The sequence below is a fragment of the Phacochoerus africanus genome, chromosome 15 (assembly GCF_016906955.1).
Source record: "Phacochoerus africanus isolate WHEZ1 chromosome 15, ROS_Pafr_v1, whole genome shotgun sequence".
NCBI classification, from domain to species: Eukaryota; Metazoa; Chordata; class Mammalia; order Artiodactyla; family Suidae; genus Phacochoerus; species Phacochoerus africanus.
In genome coordinates, this window is record NC_062558.1 from 55,582,466 (window position 1) to 55,603,751 (window position 21,286).

The 21,286-nt window shown below is 46.7% G+C and overlaps 1 protein-coding gene across 3 annotated transcripts; it reads right to left on the reverse strand.

Moving 5' to 3' along the window:
* Position 1: 1 nt before the first annotated feature.
* LGALS8 (galectin 8) lies at positions 2-20,816 on the reverse strand. Of its 3 annotated transcripts, none has more exons than XM_047762307.1 (11): positions 20,583-20,816; positions 18,079-18,228; positions 9,890-9,978; positions 8,707-8,917; positions 7,040-7,159; positions 6,386-6,442; positions 5,622-5,648; positions 5,384-5,500; positions 4,798-4,886; positions 3,920-4,085; positions 2-1,233 (listed from the first exon to the last, which is right to left on the reverse strand). In XM_047762307.1, exons 2-11 carry the CDS (start codon positions 18,121-18,123, stop codon positions 1,084-1,086), a joined length of 1,071 nt encoding a protein of 356 aa, XP_047618263.1. In that variant the 5' UTR covers positions 18,124-18,228; positions 20,583-20,816; the 3' UTR covers positions 2-1,083. The 3 variants fall into 3 exon arrangements, with proteins under 3 accessions (XP_047618263.1, XP_047618264.1, XP_047618265.1); XM_047762308.1 differs by lacking the exon at positions 20,583-20,816 and adding an exon at positions 19,918-20,153; XM_047762309.1 differs by lacking the exon at positions 5,384-5,500 and having other exon boundaries at positions 20,583-20,728.
* Positions 20,817-21,286: the final 470 nt, after the last annotated feature.

The window sequence follows — 21,286 nt, forward strand, 5'->3', positions numbered from 1 at the left end:
CTTAACTTGCTGTTACAGGTTTGATTTTAATCACTTAAAACAGTGTTTTGATCTCAGTCCCTGAGGACGATGGACTCGTCTTTAGAAGAGCAGAGGCAGTGCTGGGTCGCATGCAGTCGACAGCAGCAGGCGTTTACGCTGCTTCTGCTTTGCTGGTCTCAGCTGGTATATTTTACCTTCTAATAGGGCCCGTTTTATAAAGTCATTAAATCTAATCTTGACATTGTTTTGTTACCCGCAAACATTCTACAAATTAAATTCATCCTGCATCTACCGTACTTTTTGTAGTGTATGTGCCGAACTTTGATTCAACCAACATTCTAAAGCAACCATTTACTGGTACAGAAACCAGTGGCCTCGAGATTGACATCAACACCACTGTGGTTCATCTCCACACAGTTTGGTTTGGTTTTGCTTTGTTTTTTTGCCTTAATTTTTGTTAATTATTTGGTAATACTTACAGCTAGTAGAGCTAGATATTTATTATGCTAATGAAAATCGCCAGATTTAAGTCACTGTCAATCCTTTGAGTTATGGGATCTCCTGGAACCCTGGGTTGAGAGCCAGCAGTGGAAGAGAAGTTGTGTCACCTATAAATTAGTGTCCTTTGAAGTCCCTGGTGAGATGGTGTAGTACCTGAAATAAAATGGTGGAGCAGTGGCAAAGCACAGAAGGTTCTGAGCTCAACGGAACAAAACAGAGAGGTTTCATGCACCGCTGTCTGTCCCCAGCTGGTGAAAGATTAGTGCTCAATGCAGGGTGGCTGCTGTGTCACAGGAGGCACTTAGTAAATACTTGAATGTGAAGTGGGTTTAAAGAGAGGCCAGGGGGTGGCGGGGGCGGGGGGAGCAGAAAGGCCTGTTATAATAATGACTGTAAGCTGTTGCTTCCCATTTCCTCATTCTGCACTAGACAGAGCCACACTGCATGGTGAGGACTGAGGATACCGGGAGGACTCGGTTATGATTTTGCAAGCTTGTTCTAACAATATACAGAAGCCGTGTGGTGGTAGTGAGATGCACTGTAACAAGGCCAGTGTTACGAAGTCATTCTGTATTTCAGTTTTAGCAGCAGTCGTGCCAGCTACCAGTTTCTTACTTCCAGTAAGTGGATGTCGCCATCGATCTCCAGCGTGTCAATATTACTGAGCTCTCTGAATCTGTGTTTGTACTCCAGGCTATGTACACCATTTATTGCAACCTTGAACTCTCTAACATCACAATAAATTATCATCTGCAAGGAAAGCATAATACACACATTAGTGTTTGCCCTGGGTTTCAAGGTTTTTGTTTCCTGCACACAAATAGAGGGGTAGACCATTTGCTTGACTCGCAGCCTAATCCTGCAAACTTCCCTGCCGAGAGCTCTCAGACCCTAACCTGACCCAAAGTGTATCTGGTTAATTCCTGCCTTGTCCCACTCAGGGAAGTGACTCTTATAGGCATGGAACCTCACACTGTCCCCAGGGCCTGCTGGCCTTTCTGCACCCTCTCCTGCCCCCTGCTCCTGGGAAAGTAGAGAGTTGCCCCCCCTCAGCGACATTTGGGAACTCCATAGATGAGAAAGTGGCCAGCATCGTGATTCTCATTCACAGGGGAGCTCGTTCCCACTGAAAGGCTGAGAACCAGGGGACCTGGGTACAGACTTTGTGGCCTCAAACTCTAGGGCCTCGGGCACTCAGACAATACGAAGTTTCCAAACTTGCAGGCATCTGCCAGGGACTGCACCACGGCCTCCCACCCGGCTCAGCACATCTTGTCTCTTTCTCAAAAGCTCTTCAAAGCCCAGCGCTGTAAAAATCCATGCGCGGCTAGCCTGCTAGCCTGCTGGCCAAGGTTCATCACTGATGTCAGTTCACAGAAGAAACCGCTTCCTCTTCCATCACTCGTACACCTAAACCTCAAACTTCCAGTCTGGCCACCAAGGCTGCCACGTGTTTCCACCCTCAGTGGAAAGGCCAGTGGGTGGGCGTGACTGCTCCCCGCCTCCACTGTGGCTTCCACGGAGTGGGGTCGGGGGAGCACTGCCTCCTCCAACCTGGCCCCCTCCCCAGAGGCCAGGCTGAGGCACAAAATCTGAATCTGTGAAGTAGCAAAGCGAGCGTCTCTTCTCTTTTGACAGGACTAGTGGGGCTGGCCGCTGGGGAGGGCTCAGGAAGAGGGGGACATTCCATGGATAACAGTGACAGCTGACACAAGTTAAAGGCTCTAGGGCTACATGGAGAACTGGGAGAGAATCCATCACGGGGTGATAGGCCCACCACAGCTGTGGGAATCATCCCAGCTTCAGCCAGCTGTGGAGGGACCTTTGGTGATGGACACTGGACATAGCCTCATGCTCTGAAGGGAAGACAAGCTGGCATTAGGTGGACGCAGTGGCAAAGAGTCAGTTATCCACACTCAGCAGAGCAAGTGCGGAGCCAGCGCCTGACAAACAGAAACATGAAGGCGCCGGCCTGGTAGACTGAGAGACCCCTGACCGAAGGGGACGAGGAACTATAGTCCCTCACCACCATCTGCACAGCTCATGCCAACATGAACATGATAAAAAGCTCACAGGTGAAATTACAAAACTGAAAGATTTTAAATGATTACAGCTAGAACTAATAAGTGGCTGAAATGCCAAGGAACAGACGATACTATAAAATCAAAGTAAAAAGATCTGAGAATCTCAATGAAAGCCTATTAAAAAGGCAGGAGTTTGAAGCTACTTGGAAAAATAATACATCACTACAAAAAAATGACAATGATCCAGCGTGAGTATAATTACTGTTGTTGAAATAGGAAACTAACAAAAGGGAAAGATGATTCTAGAATTTATTCCTGTCCTCTTTTAATACAGTAATTCCAAACTTGGGGCTCAGGTCAAAAAACAAGTTACTGGTTTTTTTTGTCACCGACCACAAGGATCAACTTCCTTCTGGGGCATCCACTCCTCTGCCTCCCGTGACCGCAGGTCACCCTCCACACCCTGACCCCTGCTCCGTCAGTGGGCCACTGTGCTGCCTGCCCTCCCCACCTCCAGTGACCTGTCTCAGAAATCTCCTCACTCAACTCTGCCATCAACCTTCCACATCCTCCTGAATCCAAACTCACAGCTTCCAAGGCACAGAGCCGTCTGTCACTGCACGGACCAGGGCTGCACCGCAGTGGAACTCAGGAGTAAATGCCAGCAACACATCGCCATCTGCCATTCCACCCTGCTGTTCATGCTTTGAACAGCTGAGTCCTTGAGAACTCAAATGGTCCGGAGCATGTGACAGTTTTAAAATGTAAAGCATGACCTACCTCAACCACCCTAAATGACCATGGGAGACAGGGAGTCACCTAAGCTCCTGAGGGCACCTGGCCAACCACCCAGCAGCCACGCATCAAGGAGACTGCTCACAGCCCAGAAATGCCCTCCTTGGGGAAATGCTGTGTTATCATAATATTCACAGATGCGGAGGCTCAGAACTACATGCCTTCAAGTTCCAGTGGTCTAAATGTATCTTTCTTTGAATGTATACAAACAGGACCACCTGGACAAAAGTACTGCCTCCTAAGCTGTGTGTCACCGAAATGGGAGGTGGCAGGCAGTGTGGACAGCCTGCGGTTCCTGCGTCCTCATGTTCACTTAGGATTAAACATGTTACTCCAGTCCTGAGACACAGTCCCTGTGAAAATTCTTAGTAACTAATATGGGGGCTACACAAAAATGTTATGAGAACAAATAATTCCCATGTAAATAAATGTGGCTCTCTACTGGCTCAGCCATTTAATGCCGATGAAAGAGGGCATTCAAAATACCATCTCCAAATGAACAAAAACCACCCGCAGTCTCCACATACTAAGTTGGACCTGATTTAAAGGGCTCACCTACCCTACCCCTGCCCTGACGATTCATTTTCCTGTCCCATTTTCAAAGAAGAACAGCTTACCTCAAAGTACATCCCGGGACTAAATGGGAAACAGGTAATATTTCTCTCTTCTTCTCCCCAGGACTCCTGAAGAAAAGAATTTCTTACAAATGCTTTAACATTCAAGCGTGGGTTCAGGTGAAGAGCAATATCCTTGGATTTTCCTGATAGCAGGTCAACATTAAAGCTTTTTGAGAGAATTAAAAAAAATCAATTAGCCAAGTAGAAGGGAGGAGTGGGGTTTCTGCATTCTTAATCAGAATGAAACTGACTACACAAGACATGCGCACAAGGATCCAGGAATGCTGAGGAAGGCGACACGTAGGAGTCTGAGTCAGCATACCACTGACATATTATTTGCAAACTAAAAACATGCAAAACTTTAAATCCATGTTTAAGGCTAGAGATCTGGGTGAGAAGACCTTGAAAGGGTTAAGAAGTGAACCAAAGGCTAGGGTCTGCCACAGGAGCGGGGTCCTTTCAAGCAGGCACCCCTAGCATTTACATTCGTTCTTCAAAGGCTACTTGCTAGGAAATAGCTCTCATTTCAAGCTTTCAGAAGCTTGAACCTCTCTGGAAAAAGTTGCAGAAGCAGAAACGTTTAAGTTCATTACAAGAGGAGCCCTGATAAAGTTCTCTGCTCTCACAGGCTGCCCTACAATCCTACAAGGCGCTGGATGGGCCTCATGGATGAAAATATCACCCTCCTGTCTGGCCATGGAAGTCCAGGTTCTGCCGTCACCTTGTCGTAAACAGCCTTGCTCTGGCTTCAGCACTCTCACTTTTCAAATGAGGATGCCTGGCACCAGCCCTCCCCACACTCGCCACCCTGGGCCGGTGCACAGCAGTAAGAGACATGGCCAGCATCTGCACTAAGAAGGTCACCTCGTGATACTGACCCCTTGGCATTTGTATTTACTTCTCCTTTTATGACGATAGTCCGGCCAGGGCCCATTGGGGAGTTCAACCTTGCGACGAATGGCAGAGTCTGCAAAGAGACCACAGTCAGCACTCGGAAGCCCACAGAAAGAGGTCTTGGGGGAAAACTGTCCAAAGACAGGGAACTGTTTAAAGGCCATGATCCTTGTAAACCCCATGAAGGGACAGACTCAGGCTGCACTGGTTCTGATGAGTCCCCAGAGGTCACCACTGTGCCTGGCTCAGAGCACTCAGTGTTTCAGACAATAAAAATGAACAATGCGGGTGAGACCTGACATCCTTTGTCTGGGTGAAATTCCCTCTGAGGAATTCACCTCAGCGTGGGGTCCGAAGCCCCAAGGTGAAGCGGCTGAAGTGGAGGAGTTACAGAAACACACTAAAGGCTCAGGACGGGATGCCTGGTTGACTGAGATCCATCCAGGACACCAGTACAGATGCAAAGTGGCTGCTTTGGGCCTGCACCGAGGGTACACGTTACACATACCAGCTAACTAAAACTTAATTTGTAATACAGAATCAGATTAAGAAAACTTTGGCTCTTCAAACCTTTGACAAACAGTTGGTAGGTAGTATTTTGGTGCCAGTGTGATTGGCCGTCGAACCTTTGCTGTTGGTGTAGACAGTTCTGGGCACGATTTTAGAAATGTCTCCTCTATTACTAGGCTGTAGGGAAACAGTTCTGCAATAAGGTAGGGAATGAATGACGCTGTCTTCCAAGGCTTAAACTATTCATTTCCTGGGCAATTTTTACAAGTGTTCCACATGTTATAGCAAAAATACTTACAAACTGTGACACGTCAAACTTTTGTACCTATTGGAAGAGAAAGACAAAATGAAAATGTCTGACGGGAAAGAAAGACATTTTATAACACGAGCAGTCTGATCCTACTAGCTGTCCTGCTCAGGGCCTGGGAAGACAGCGGCTGCTCTGCCCCGGGGTCCACAGGCAGGAGGCCAGTGTTTTGGAAGGGCGCTCCAGAGCTGTCAAGGGCCACCCGGGCTGGGAAGTCTCTGACCGCTGCACCTGTCTCAATCCTCTCCCCTCCACCAGAAGCTCATCATGTCTTAGCTGCAAACACATTTCGCGTTGTTCTTTCCCAGGAGCTCCCCAAAGCCTGAGATTACATATTTATTCTTCCTATGAATGTGCTGAGATCAGTAAGACCTTTCTCCACAAGTGACAACAGAAACTGTCTGAACTGCACTTGTTTCCACAGAAGATGCATGTGAAAGTTCATCTGCTGAGACACACTGTTCACTATTTATAAACACCTCCTGACGGCACTGTTCAGCAGTTGAGAGAGTTCTCTGTACACAGACTGGTGGGTAGTGGTCAGATCCACTGACAGGCTAAAGAGCAAAACCTGCAGCACTGAAAGCATGCGCCTCAGTTTTAAAATGATTACTTCCAGCTTAGTAATTATTAAAAAACATACATTTTCATGTTAAAAACATAATTAAAGAAAAAACTTAGCCTGCCTGCCACCCGATTTACATGAAAATTTAAAATACATCTTTAAACTGGTAATTAAGAGAGTTAATATTTACATTTTCTTGGCTTATCTCTGTCAGTTCTGGAGTAGATGCTTGGGTACTTTTTAAATCCTAAAGAAAAGTTAACATCCATCAGAATCCTAAGTATAACCTGCTTGACATAAACATACCAAAAAAATTATAAATGGCACTGAACATGAAAACTTATGATCTAAAAATACACTTAACTTTAGCATCTTTCTATCAAACTGGCAAACATTAAAGGGCAGAGGAATGAATGTCAAGAAGAATGTGAGCAAATGGGCCCAGACCTTGAGACTGTAATTTGTTTCACTGTTTTTGGAGGACAAGTTAGCAATTTTGATCATAGCTTAAAATGCAAATACCCTGTGGACTCCGACATTCCACTTCTAGGAAACTCTCAGAGAAGCACTGCCCTGTGCTCCTGCGTCAAGGACATACGCCCCTCTTCAGCTCTACAGAGTTGTTTCTTTTGTTGTTACCACTGTGGGGTTTTGTTAGAGCCATACTAGATCTGAGATCCTACAGACAAAGCCCTGGTTGATAAGTGGCATCGTACTAGTCTGGAAGATTTACTTCCCGCAAACTAATACGCCAGCATCCCAAAAGATGTCTGTTAAAGCTGTTTCCTACCATTGCATCAGAAAACATCCCCAAAGAAGCCCCGCACTTCGGGTGGGCACTCACCGAGCTGAAGCTGAAACCCAGGGAGTGGATGATCACTTTGCCATAGATGCCCAGCGTATTTATCTTCTCTGGACTGATCCTGTGGCTGTAGAGCAGGGTATGTTTTCCATTAACAGCCACCTGCACAGACAGAGGACAGCACCCCCGCCCCATATAACAGTTAATGTTATTAATTTACCCAAGTTTCAATCTGGTGACCTGATTTCCTTTGAGACCCCTTCCCACAGGTCTCCTCGTGAGCCATCTGACCAAATTGGGCTGGGAGCACCCACACCTCTCAGTGCTGTGCTTCCCCTGACTGAATGCCTGGCCCCTTTCCAGACAGATGGCGCCTGTGTGTGTGCAGCACATCTGCATGCATGTGTGCCAGGTGTGCACCGGAGACACCCTGGGGCTCGTGAGCCCCAGCAGAGACCTGCCCCACGGGTCCACCCCCCGCCCCATCCTGAGACCGCACTCTAGAGGCCACCCTGCATGAGGCAGATGCTCCATAAATACCTGCTGAATTTTCCTGAATGAATGAACATGGGCAATAACCCAACTCTCTGATTCCTACTTGGAAGCAGGAAAGAGTGCTTCTCAAAGGGCTGCTCTTATGCTTTTGGAGACTCCAGCCCAAGGCTCAGAGGGCACCCTCCCCCTCACCCCCCGCCCCATGTACAGGACTGCTGGGCGAGCAGGGGGCGGGCTGGGGTGGGTATAGACTTTAGGGAACATGCAGAGTACAACAGGCCTCTGACCTCCAGGAGCTTAAAACCCCAGTGGCAGGCACAGTAAAAGGAAAAAACCCAAGCACAAGAGCACAGGAACAAATTCTAAGAAGAATGCTACAGTGAATTCCCTGGTGGCTCAGTAGGTTAAGGATCCAGCGTTGTCACTGCTGTGGCTCTGATTACAGCTATGGCACAGATTCAATCCCTGGCCCAGGAACTTCCACAGGCCACAGGCTCAGCAGAAAAACAAACAAAAAGGATGATACACACAAAGTACTCAAAAGACCAGAGAAGGGAGAGAAGAAGGAACAGGAGAGATGCAAGATTTGGGGGAAGGCTGGGGCTCTGTGGGCTCTGAAGGATGGGGGGTGGGGGGTCTGCACACAGTGGGAGATCTCCATCTGACCCGTCAAGTCAACTCTCTCCTCTGGGAGGCCCCTCAGGCCCTCGAGGACCAGATCCCACTGACACAGGGGTAACACACTTGAGACGGCCAGCCATGGTAATGAGAACACGCAGGATTTCTAAGGTGGCCTCCGGGTCTGGAATCTCCTGATCCTACAGGATGGACTGGCAGAAGTAGGACGGAACCTCACAAACTCCCCACCCCAACTCTACACCAGGATCCCACCTGTCCATCAGTTCCAGATACCCCGTGTCCCGGTGGCTAGTGTTCGCCACTTCATCATGAACACAATGCTGCACCAGGTCAGAAGGAAGCTCCTCCCCTCGAGGAGAAACACCATCCAATGCATCTGGGCCCACATTCCGCCCACTGGCCACCCAGTTGCTCCACCTCACAGGCAGGGGCCTGCTAACCCCTACTTCACCAAGAAACTGTAACACCAAACTCCTCTGCATTCAGGAGACACAAGGTGAGTTCACTCATGGGAACAGTGCTCCCTGCACTTACTCTCGTGACAGAGGATTCAACCTCTGCTCTCCAGGACCCACCTGGAATTTGTCTTTCAGCACCATAATAACAATCTCAAAAGATTTCTCTTTCTTGAAAGGCATGTCATAGACGATCTCTTCCCATCCCCACTTTTCATTTTTCAGGGTATTGCAAACAATGCAGTTGGCCCTTTTGAAGCGTGGATTGAAATGAAAGGCCACGTCCGCTCGTGGTTTCACACTGTTGCCACACTGTAAGTCCACCTGGAACCTGCGTAGGGAGAGAACCCTGTGAGTCCCTGTGAGAGAGCCCAGGCTGAGGGATACCCAACTCACGCACGTGGCTGAACCCCAACCTGGCTGAACCCCCACCCAATTCTTCCTCTCCCTCCTGCTCAGCAATAGCCTGAGCTGCAGCTGGGCCCTGCCGTCCAGAGTCAGCGCCTCCATCTCTGGCCGCCCCACAGGCAGGCTGGCCCACGGGCTCCAAGCTCCTCCAGGGGGTGCAAGTGAAGCATTTCTGGAAAATCACTGGCCTCAAGAGTCAGCTGGCCTCTGCCTTTCCACCCTCCTCCTTCCCTGCAAACACCACGTGTACCAGCCAGCTACCCAAAACACAGGTGTGAGGACCAGGGTCCCAGCTTCCAAGAGGCCTGACAAAGAGGCCTCACCCTGGACGGCAGAGTGAGCATGACGCGGCCCCTCCTCCTCTGACGCTATGGGGCAGCCTGTAGCGTCTGGGCTGTGTCCTCTAGACTTCACGTTCACAGCTTATTTAAACTTCATGTTCACAGCTATTTGGGCAGCGGCCACACAGAGCTGCGCTCAACTTTGATAGAGTCTAGTCCAGAGTTTGTATCCAAAGCAAACCTTAGATAAAACCACCCGAGAGAGATCTTAAGAGATGCTATGGGAATGCTGTGCTATAACTAGACTTTGTCCCAGTCATCTGACCGCAAGTCCTCCATCAACTCTTTATCTAATTTTTTATACTAAAATCAGACTTAATGACATTTTAGAAATCCACCTAACCTTTATTTCAGTTATTCATTGCAATTTCCTTGGCCAGGGCTGCTGATAAAAGCAAAATCAGGCCTCCAAGTATTCAAATGGTCTCTCCCGTGTTGTCTGTTGTTATTCCACAGTCACAAAGAGACAGTTTACTCTCTCTCTAACACAGTGACTTTACCTGTTTGAGTCACTAGTTTACTCGAATTGTTCTCATGTAACAAGGTGACTTTACCTGTCTGAGTCACTGGGAACATGCCCACGTAGTACAATCAAAGTTCCAGGCTCCAACTGCTCAGAAATGGTCCCAACATAGGGGATTATCTAGGAAAAATAATTTTAACAAATGTTCATTTACAAAATCAAAGACTACATTATTATTTACTTATTTTGTCTTCTTAGGGCCATACCTGCAGCACATGGAGGTTCTCAGGCTAGGGGTTGAATCAGAGCTACAGCTGCTGGCCTATACCACAGCCACAGCAATGCGGGATCCAAGCTGTATCTGTGACTTACACCACAGCCCACAGCAAGGCCAGATCCATAACCCACTGAGTGAGGGCAAGGATTCAACCTGAGTCCTCATGGTTTCTAGTTGGGTTCATTTCTTTTCCTTTTTTTTTTTTTTTGCCTTTTTGCCATTTCTTGAGTCGCTCCTGCGGCATATGGAGGTTCCCAGGCTAGGAGTCGAATCCGAGCTGTAGCCACCAGCCTACGCCAGAGCCACAGCAACGCAGGATCCGAGCCGCGTCTGTGACCCACACCACAGCTCACGGCAACGCCAGATCCTTAACCCACTGAGCAAGGGCAGGGATCGAACCTGCAACCTTATGGTTCCTAGTCGGATTCGTTAACCACTGTGCCACGACGGGAACTCCAGTTGGGTTCATTTCTGCTGAGCCACGACAGGAACTCCCAAAAGACTTCATTCTTATAGGCTGCATATAAATCTGCTCAGACCCCAGCGCTTTCCAAGTCCTCCTCACCACTGAAACAGCTACACAGGAAAGGCCAGGAGACTCGGAGCATCTGCAAACCACTCCAACTTCTCTACAGAAAGATACTTGATATTTTTCATAGTACTTTTTATCTGGCTGTGGGGTTCGTGAAATAAAACTTCTCCCTAATAGGAAAACTCTGATAGCAGAAAAGACAACTTGTTGCAATGTCAGGCCCCATCACTCCCGTTTTCCTAAAGTTCCACTGAAGATCCCAACAGCAGGGTCCAGACCATCAGGGCCCCGGGGCCAGCACTGAGGAGATGACAACACCTCTGCCTGCAGAGGGCACTCCAAATCAAGCCCCACCTGGGCACCCAACACAGGTGTCTCTCAGACTTTTTTTTTCTTTTTTTTGCATTGGCAGCACAGCTGTTTCTCAGACTGGAACGACTTATAATTAATGTAAAATAATAAAACACAGTGGAGACAATACGAGAAGCTTAAGCCCTAGTTAGGTTTGGACTTACCTGCCCAAACATCCTAGCTGATTCGTATTGCTTTGCCTTTTTTATGATCACTTATTAAATGTCCGCTCTACAAGGGCAGTGTTAGGTAGCCTGAAGCTGGAAAGGATGAGAGTCGTGTACGTCTGTCCAGGAGGAGCTTATGGTACAGATGGGAAGAAGTCAGATGCCCACGAGAAGGTAATTAGAGTGGAAACACAACATTCTGGCTCTTCAAATCGGAAACTCCTTCCATAGGCGAAAATCCTCTACCTCATGAACATCACTAGACCACATCTAAACTGCAACGAGGGCCCATGACGAAACTGTCCAGCGGTAGCCCCGGCTCAGACTGTAAGATAAAACTAGCGATGGGAAACAGCCAGAACCAGGCAGTATTCGTTTGGACCACAGGGCAGCAGCTACAGCCAGGTCAGAGGCAGCAGCGGTCATGGTGGGTCAACCAATGCAAAAGTACCATGTTCGCCCAGCGGTGGCAGTGGATGTCTCTTAGGAGCACAGCCCTGCAGCACGATTGTGGCTGATGTCTTTGACTACGGAGTTGACAAGCCTGGTTCTTCAGTCCTGCCTGTTGACATCATTTAATAAATTCCTTTTCTGGAGTTCCCTGGTGGATTAAGGATCTGGCGCTGTCGCTGCTGTGGCATAGGTTCCATCCCTGGTACCCAGGAACTTCCCCATGCCACAGCCATGGCCAAATAAATAAAAAATTCCTTTTCTGTTTAAATTAGGGATTGGCTCCTGTGTTTATAAACCCTACTTCAATATCTAAAAAAAAGGGGGGGGGGAGTCAAATAAATGCTTCAGAAAAATGTATAAAGAATTCTAACTGAGGCCACCAAAGAAAGTTTATGAAGAAGGTATGAATTGGGCTGGGAAGAATATAGTTAGGAGGGGAGGAGTGGGAAGCTTAGTTCAGGTAGAAATGTCAATTTACAAAAGCAGAGAGGCAGGGAAACACAAGATGCATCTGTGAGACAGTAAACAGTAAGGGAGCAGTTAGACAGTTAGGGTCAGATTTTAGAATGAGAGAATGAAAGTGGAGTTTGAGCACGACGATCCTGGGGGGTGAGGCAGGGGATTATCTGGGAGACTGGCTGTTTGCAGTAAGCCTGGCATAAGGAGATAAGGATACAGTCCAGGCTGGAGGGCAGCAGACACTGAGGGGCAGGGGTTAGAGGAGATAAACACAAGAGATATTTCAAAGGAAACTGTCTGCAAAGGGCCACCACCTAAAACGGTAAAGCTGGAAACAAATTTCAGAAAAAAATGATTAGTTTTGAACACTTTCAGTGCAGAGAGTTGGCAACCCATCTAAGAGGAAATACACTGAAAGTAGTAGGAGATTCAGGACGAACATTAAGTGAATGGCCAAGACTCATACTTAAATGTCAGAGGAGAGATGACTATGAAATCAAAGTCAATAAACTGAGAAGAAACGTTAGGAGCAGAGCCTCAATGGCTGTTAGGTCAGGGGCGCATGTGCAGAAAGAGTTAACAAAGCAGACCTGGCCGCTGCCTTTGAAAGGGCTCCTTCCAAGGCTGGCCCTTGGCTGCTGTCTAGGAACTTGGATTCCAAGCAAGCACCCACCACCCTTAGACGTGTGGGTCACCTGCCTAAACTTTGTGCAAACAAGATGATTTCTGCTAAACACCTGCTTTCCTGTTGGGAGTCTGGAGTTTTGGTACGTGCCAGACAGATGCTATCTACAGGACCAGCCCTCAGGTAAAGGCCCTGGGCAGAGTCTCTAAGGAGAGTCCCTGTAGCTAACATGTCTCGCATACTGTCACTGCCAGTTGCTGGGAGATTTAAGTACATTTTGCATGACTCCACTGGGAGAATACCCTGGAAATCCTGCACTGGCTTCCCCTGGATTTGGCCCCCTGTGCCTTTTTCCTTTGTGATTTTACTCTACATCCTTTACTGTGATGTATCATGGCCATGGGTATGACTCTGTGCTGGTGATGCATCAAAACAGAGGGTGTTTGGGAGACCTCAATGCAGCAGGTGAGAAGAGAAAGAAGGGTCCATCAGAGCAGGGCAGTCATATCAGGGAAGTCAGTTTCAATAAGGGGAGGACTGCCAATGGCTTTAACATGGAAAAATAAGGAAGACCCCAGTCCTGGCCCAAAAGAAGATAAAAGAAGGCTATCATACCCTCTGACCCAGTAATTCCACTTTTATAGATGCAACCTATAAAATACTAGCACGTATGCACAAAGATGCAAATGCAAGGATGGGCACCACAGCACCAGATACCATGATGAAAGGAAACAGCCCTTTAACAGGGGACTGGTTAAGTTACAGCACATCCATACAATGGACGAATCATACAGCCATAACTGTGAGGACACTCTAAACATGCTCATCTCTCCAAAATGTGTTAAAAGAAAAAAAAAAAAGCAGGGTAGGGCAGTTTATACAGTCTGATGCATGCATCTAAAGAAACAGGATATGTACAAGGTGAAACACAGCAGACACACACTCTTGGATTCACATATATTCTCAGGAAGGACATAAAAAAAATCTGGTAGAATCTGACTGACCTTAGGTCAACTGAGCACCAAGGTAGAAGAAAAATTACGTTTTAATGCAACCCTTAAAAACTGCCTGAATTCTTTCAAATGATTTACACATATTTTGTTTGTATTTTTAAAATACAAAAGGAAAAGCCACTGAGTTTTTGAAAACAGATTATCTTCAAATAGTTGGGGCTTGACGGCATGGAAGTGAGGCAAGAGAAAGGTGGGCTCCAGGATAGACAACTGCAACTAGCCTTTGTTTACACTTCCTAAAGCAGGAGATGGGGGGGGGGGGCCTCTGGGATAAAATACACAACCAGCTACCTACTGATACTCAAGATAGAAATAACAACAAGCACAAGGCAAATAACTGGTATTTGTCTTCCGTGAACTTCTTAAACAACGGTAATAACAGGATCAAAAGAGGAGCTAAGCCCTACTTGGACAAAAGACCAAGAGGTCATGTTCTCTCCATCCTCAGGGTCAAGGAGACCCCAATTACACATGCACAGAGACACCTCTCTGGGTCAGAAAGAGAGGGCCTGCCAGGCCATGATTAGTTTGGGTAACCTTCCCACCACGCTTTGCTTTGGAAAAGCAAACACATCAGGGTGGGCCCTGGGTCCAATCAGGTGTGAAAGATAAAACAAGATAACTGGCCAAAGGAAGACAAGGACCTGGAAAAACTGTCCCATATAAGTGGTTTAAATCACCTCTCTGGCACTTCTCATTCAGGGGGGACACCCGCACACTCACTCCTTTGGGTGCATATTACTGCTTTGCTTCTACCTTAGAAAAACAGACTACTTCTCTGTGTGCTTCTCCCACATGTTGTATTGTGCTTCTATCAAGAGACTTTATACTTGTTTTTACATCTTTGCCTCCTTGAAACATTCTTGCTTTCAACAGAGGGCAAGGATCAGGGAAATTTTGCCTTTAGCCTCTAGCTGGTCTAATGGCTAGGATTCCTGGTTTTCTTCCAGGCTGCCCAGGTTCAATTCCTGAACAGAAAATTAAGATCTCAGCTCAAACCACCACTATCTCTATCTCTATCTCTCCAAAATCAGGACAGTGAGAGAAATGGAAAACCACAATAGAGAAGCTGGTTAGGGAAGGAAGATGGGAGTTTTGTTTTAACTCACAATGGAAGAGCTGGCAGGGCATATGAGAGAGCTGGAGATTCACTCTGGGTGAAAGGGCAGAACTGTAGATAAACTGCATCACATTTAAAAGGTGATCAGTAAAGACATCAAAAAAACAGAGAACCACTGAAGATGAGATTGGTAAAGACAAGAAAGAAATTGACAGTAATTGACAGAACACTGTAAATCAACTATAATAAATTTTTTTAGGAAGAATAAGAAACTCAGAGTCCCCGTCGTGGTACAGTGGAAACGAATCCGACTAGGAATCATTAGGTTGTGGGTTCAATCCCTGGCCTCGCTCAGTGGGTTAAGGGTCCGGTGTTGCCGTGAGCTGTGGTATAGGTCGCAGACACGGCTCCGATCCTTCATTGCTGTGGCTGTAGTGTAGGCTGGAAGCTGTAGCTCCGATTTGTCCCCTAGCCTGGGAACCTCCATATGCCACAAGGGTGTCCCTAAAAAAGCAAAAGAGAAAAGAAACTGGAAAAAAAAAGAAAAGAAATTAAGAGAGTGAAAGATCAGAGGAAATCAGGACAGCAGAAATCAAGTCTCTCAGGAAGGAGATCAACAAAGGAAGAGCAAGGGAACAAAGGCAGGAAGGAACCTCAGAGGCTAAAAAAGAAAGCTTTTTATTGTTTTGTTTTAAGATTAAACTGCAAGGTAGAAAGGGAAGTACTTAGGACACTAAGGAGAAAGGATAAATGTGGAGGTAAGATGCCTAAGGAAACTGGAATGATGAGCTTTTCAGCACCAGGTGGGATTAATGTTAAGTGGTTTATTAACTTGGAGTGACAACCAATCTGTTTAATTTCTAAGTAACTTTTCAACTAGCTAACACCTAACCATATCTTAAGAACTCTATAAACAACAATAATAAAATATTTAAGTAGAAGGAGTTTCTGCTGCTGCTCAGCAGGTTAGGAACCTGACTGGTATTCATGAGGATGTGGGTTCCCTCCCTGACCTCCTCGGTTGAGGATCCCAAGTGGCCACAAGCTGCAGCATAGGGTACAGATGCAGCTCAGATCCCAAGTGACTGTGGCTGTGGTGTAGGCCAGCAGCTGCAGCTTCAATTTGACCCCTGGTCTGGGAGCTTCCATATGCTGCAGGTGAGGCCCTAAAAAGCAAAAACTAAAAATTGTAAGTAGATACTGAGTTGCCAAACAAGAGGTTTCACTGAAAGTATTTCTGGTATGGTGAAAATTATTGACTAACTTTAAATGGAAAGAGAAGTGAACCTGACTTTTTTAAGTCTTGGAATTCTATCAGCTGAACTAGTCAATGAAATATACTAAAAATGAAAAAAATTACACAGGCCAGTTATACACTCTACTTTATATTTTTTAAGAATTCATATGGACAGAATCTGTCTACCACCAATGTGGACCAAAACTTCACAAACATTAAGAAATTAAAATAAAAAGGTAGCACTTCTGTCTTCATAAGGCTTAGTAAAACTATAGCAGAAACTCAACACTTCCTTGTTGTTAGAACTGATCACTAAGAAAATAGCCACAACGCAAAAAAAAAATTGACGCTGGAAATGTGGTATCATGACCTGTCCCCAGCGCAGCAGAGGCCACTGGGAGCCCTGAGTGCAGCTGCTGGTCTAAAGCAGCACTACCCCTCAGTTCCCCTTTCTCGGGAAACGAAGCGCTGGCTTATTTCTGTTTCAAGTCTGTAGCTGAAGGTGCTAACCCCGGAAATTACCAGTTCATCATTACACAGGGATATGCAGGTATTTAATCTATAAAATTATTTTCTAATAACATTCAAATAAGGCATCTCTGTGATGAAGACCAGAACTGAAAGTATAACCTGACCATCCATTCCTCCTGGCTTGAGCCAAGATTACATTTCAGTAACCCTTGACAGGCAGCATTTAGGAAGAGGAGAAAGAGAAAAACAAAAACAAAAACAAAACAGCTTTGGAGGAGTTCCCACTGTGGCTCAGTGGTAATGAACCCAACTAGTATCCATGAGGATATAGGTTCCATCCACGGCCTCACTCAGTGGGTTAAGCATCCGGCGTTGCCATGAGCTGTGGTGTAGGTCACAGACATGGCTTGGATCTTGCGTGGCTGTGGCTGTGGAGTAGGCCGGCAGCTGCAGCTCCAATTCAACTCCTAGTCTGGGAACTTCCATGTGCTCAGGGTGCAGCCCTAAAAAGACAAAAACAAAACAAAACAAAACAAAAAAACAACTTTGGAGAAAGTCAGTCTACAATATGGAGTTTTTAACCTTGGATGCACAACATCATTTTAAATGTCCTGCTGACTTCAAATCCAGCAAGTTTTCCTTTTTAAACCTACTATGACTAAAGGCTATTTTTTCTAAAACAGACATCACTTTATATGGCGGTTGTACCTCATTCTTACACAATGGCATTAACCCCTAGGGAAAAAAAAAAGGGCTGCAGCTACAAAGCAAACAACAGAAACCTGGACCCACTTACTTACACTAATAGGACTGGTTTAAGGCCTTACTTGAAGGATTCTTACCAAGAATCTCCTAGAGGGTTACCAAAAAAAAGCAATTCCATCTCAGACTTAAGTTCAGCTTCAGATACATGGAAATGAAACATCTCTAAAGATTCTCACACTACATGAAACTAAAACAAGTTTGTTACTTCCCAGGAAATACACTGAAATTTCCAGCAATTACATTCAGAGTGCCTGGAACAAGACTGTTAATTTTTTTCATTCTCCACCTCACTAGTTTTTGACATTCTCTGCTCAGGTACCACGAGGTATTTGAGGGGCAGGGAGAAAAGCTGAGATGCTAACTTCTCACAAACAGGTCTAATTTTAAAAGAAAAATTAAAACTTGTAGAGTAAGAAATCCATTTTCCTTTGAAAATTATGTCTTGGGATGTTCTGAACCTTCCCACCACCACCACAGCCAAGTTCCCTCCATCTGTATGCCCATGCTCTCCATTCATAACATATGACCCTCGAACAACACAGGTTTGAACTGTGGGGGTTTGAATCCACTCACGCTTGGATTTTTTTTTTTTTTTTTTTCCCAGTAAACACGCACTATCTGATGCGCAGTTGGCTGACTCCCCAGATGCAGAAAGGCATGTTCTGGGGCAATCTGACTTGAGTATCCAGGGGCTCCAAGGGCTCTATCTGTTGGACAGTGCCCACCAGAGTCCCCATCACATGGCAGATACACCACTTACATTTACTGAATTTTACTCTTACCCTCCCCACCCCAGCAATGGATAATTACTATCCAAATGGATTTGCTCTCAACCCTGACACAGGCAAAAAGTTTATAGAAATCAGTTACCGGGTTGTAGATGACATTTTGCAGATTATTTAAGGACAACGTCATTCTTTTCCACCTTTTTGTTGACCGGGGTCTCTCTTCTGTGTATGGCCTAAGATTTTAAACAGGTTTCATTTAAAGAATTTCCAGATTGAAACTGAGGCACTTGCCCTGTGTAAAATCAAAATAAGAGGGAAAGAAAAATAAGTGTGCATTATTTTTCTTCACAACTTTTTAAAATATATAAATTATTTTACTGATATTTACCAAATAACCAGATGGTATTACAATCAAAGATCTGACTGAAATTCTTATCCCATGTATTTTACTAAATAATTTTGCATTATAATTCCAGGAAATATTGATTTTAAAAGTACATCAGTAGAAAATTTCTAACTTATTAAAAATACTTATTATTGAGAGTTCCCACTGTGGCTCAGCGGGTTAAGAACATGACTAGTATCCAAGAGGATGTAGGTTCTATCCCTGCCTCGATGAGTGGGTTAAGATCGCAGCGTAGGTCGCATATGTGGCTGTGGCATAGGCTGGCAGCTACAACTCTGGTTCAGCTCTTAGCCTGGGAACTTCCATATACTGCAGGTACAGCCCTAAAAAAGAAAAAAACAAACAAAAAAACTTATTAAGAATACTAGAAGTTCCCTGGTGGTACAGTGGGTTAAGGACCTGGCGGTCACTGCTGTGACACGAGTTTAATCCCTGGTCCAAGAACTTCTGCATGCCACAGGTACAGACCAAAACAAACAAACAAACAAACAAAAAAATCTAAAACAAAATAATAGCAAATACTCCTATACAACTATCAGAGAGGTTCATTTAACTTTTCTTACCTGTAAAATAAGAATAATAATAGTATTCACCTCATAGGTTTGTTCTGAGGGTTTACATTACTTAATAAAACATTGGAACAGTACATGCTAAGTTTTATCTACTGTTATTTAGAAGGGGTTGCTTTACCTCCTCCAAATTAAACAAGTCAAAATAAAAAAAATTCGATGCCTCAAATATTAATGAGATAGTTTTCCCTGTAGCAAAAAAAAAAGTATCCATCAGTACTACATTTAAACCACGGAAGACTCGATGACTAAGCAGAACTAAGAGAGAAACGAAACTAAAGCTTCCAACATTTTCCTTCCACCAATTCTGTCATCAAAGTTCAATACACACTGACCAAATCTATTACTTTGCCTCTGTTAAGAAAAAACTGAATCTCCAACACTGGATGTAACATAAGCTGAGTGGTTAAGCCATGTTACACAGCAAGAGAGATTTTACAGGTGTAATTAAAGGCTACCAACCAGCTGATGTCGATAGGGATTGTCCTGGATTATCCGGTGGACCCAATGTAATTACACAAGCCAGAGAAAGAAAGAAAGAAGCCAGAGAAGTGTGATAGAAGAGGAAATCAGAGATGTGAAGCACGAAAAGAATTTAACACACTACTGCTGGCATCTGAGATGGCGTGTAGGTGGGCAGACTAGGAAACTGTAACGAAATGAACTCTGGAGACAAACTCAAGTATCCTGGAAGTGGATTCTTCCCCAGAAAATACAGCCCAAACCAGATAACACCTGAATTTCAGCTTGTGACCCCCTAATCAGAGTACTTGGCCTGGTCTAAGATCTGTAAGAAAAATAAATGGGTGTAGCCAAACATCAAGAGCTATGCCCTAAAAATATACATTTTCTATTTGTTAAATAAACTTCAATAAAGCTAAGAAAGGAAGAAGGTAGGGAGGGAGGGGAAGAGGAAGGAAAAAGGGAGGGAGGCAAAGAGGAAGAGAAAGAAGCAAACGCTGCACCCCTCTTGGTTTATATATGTAACTCCCACCTATTAACTTACACGTTGGTCAAAACCTCCAAACTGTTGTTTGTGCTCCGCCAAACTCAGGAAACATCAACAAGAGCAAAAGAAAAGGATACAGAGATGCCATGGCCACAAGCCTAATTTACGTCGTGAACAGGGAGCGACCCAATTTAAACCATAGGCTCAGGTAAAACCGATCATTCCTTGAAATAAACACAGGCACAGGACCTGTGGTAATCAACCAGAAGCCATCCCGATGCTGCACGGGTGATCAAAACAATTCGGAGGACTTGCGTCTCCTAACGTCCAATGACTCGGCATCTCCAAAGAGCGTGACCAGAGTCCGCCAAGGGCCACGGAGGTCTGACACTAAGTCTAAAGGACCCCGATCATATAAAGTCCCAGGAAGGATACGCGCGCGGGGAGGTGGCCCGGCCCCTGCCGGGAGGTCGCAGATGAGAAGGTGGCCCCGGGGCTGTCGGACGCCCGGGGGTCCCGCAGGAACGGCCGCAAACCCCAACCACCGCTCACCCCCGGGCGTCGCGCCGGCCGACTTCCCGCACCCAGCCCGCCGCTGCCGCGGTGAGAACCAGAGACGGGGCTGCGCGGAGCCGGTCCCACCCGTCCAACTCTGAATGGGGACAGCGCAGCCCAAGTAATCCCCCCGCAGTCGCGCGCAGCAGCCCACTCCCCCGACTCACCCCGGGGCTAGCGTAGTAGGCGTCGCGGGCGCTCGGCGCGGGAGGCTGTTCGTCCGTCGCCGCCTGTCGTCCGCGTTCCCGCCGGGCGCGCGCACAGCTACGGGAAGCAGGAGGGTCAAGCCGCCTTTTCCCGGTTCGCGTGCGGCCGTCCTCGACGGCCCTGCCTCCGCGTCGGGGGCGCGTTCGCGGATCTGCTGGGTGCTGGGGCTTCCTGCTGCCCGCCTCCGCCCGGCCGGCTTCCTACACGGTCTCTGGGGAGTCAGGCCGCGACCGGCTTGCTATGGGACGAGTAGTCTGGAGGGGACGCAGTGTGTGCTTCAGATTCCCGGGCGGAGCTGGCCGTCTCTGCCGCACCTTTGGGGCTCGGGGGCCGGGGACGGGGAAGAGGAGGAGACCTTCTGCTCCCCTCCGGCGTGTCCGAAAGTCTCGGAGGGAAGGCGCTCAGGGCGGGTGCGGACCCGGCAGTGGCCGAGGAGGGTCTTCGTGGCCAGGGCCACCGCCTCTGTCCTGCCCCGATCGACGGGGGTCAGGGCCAGGTGTTCGAGGTTTGCTTCCTTGTTTGCCTTGGATCAGAGTCCAGACAGTCCGTGCTCGGCCTGGAAAGAGCCTGGCGTGGAGCTCTGCCTTCTTGGCCACACCTTGGGTCAGTGAGGAAATGCGATCCCACTCTGCCTGGTCTAACTTGGACTTCAGCCCCTGGAGCT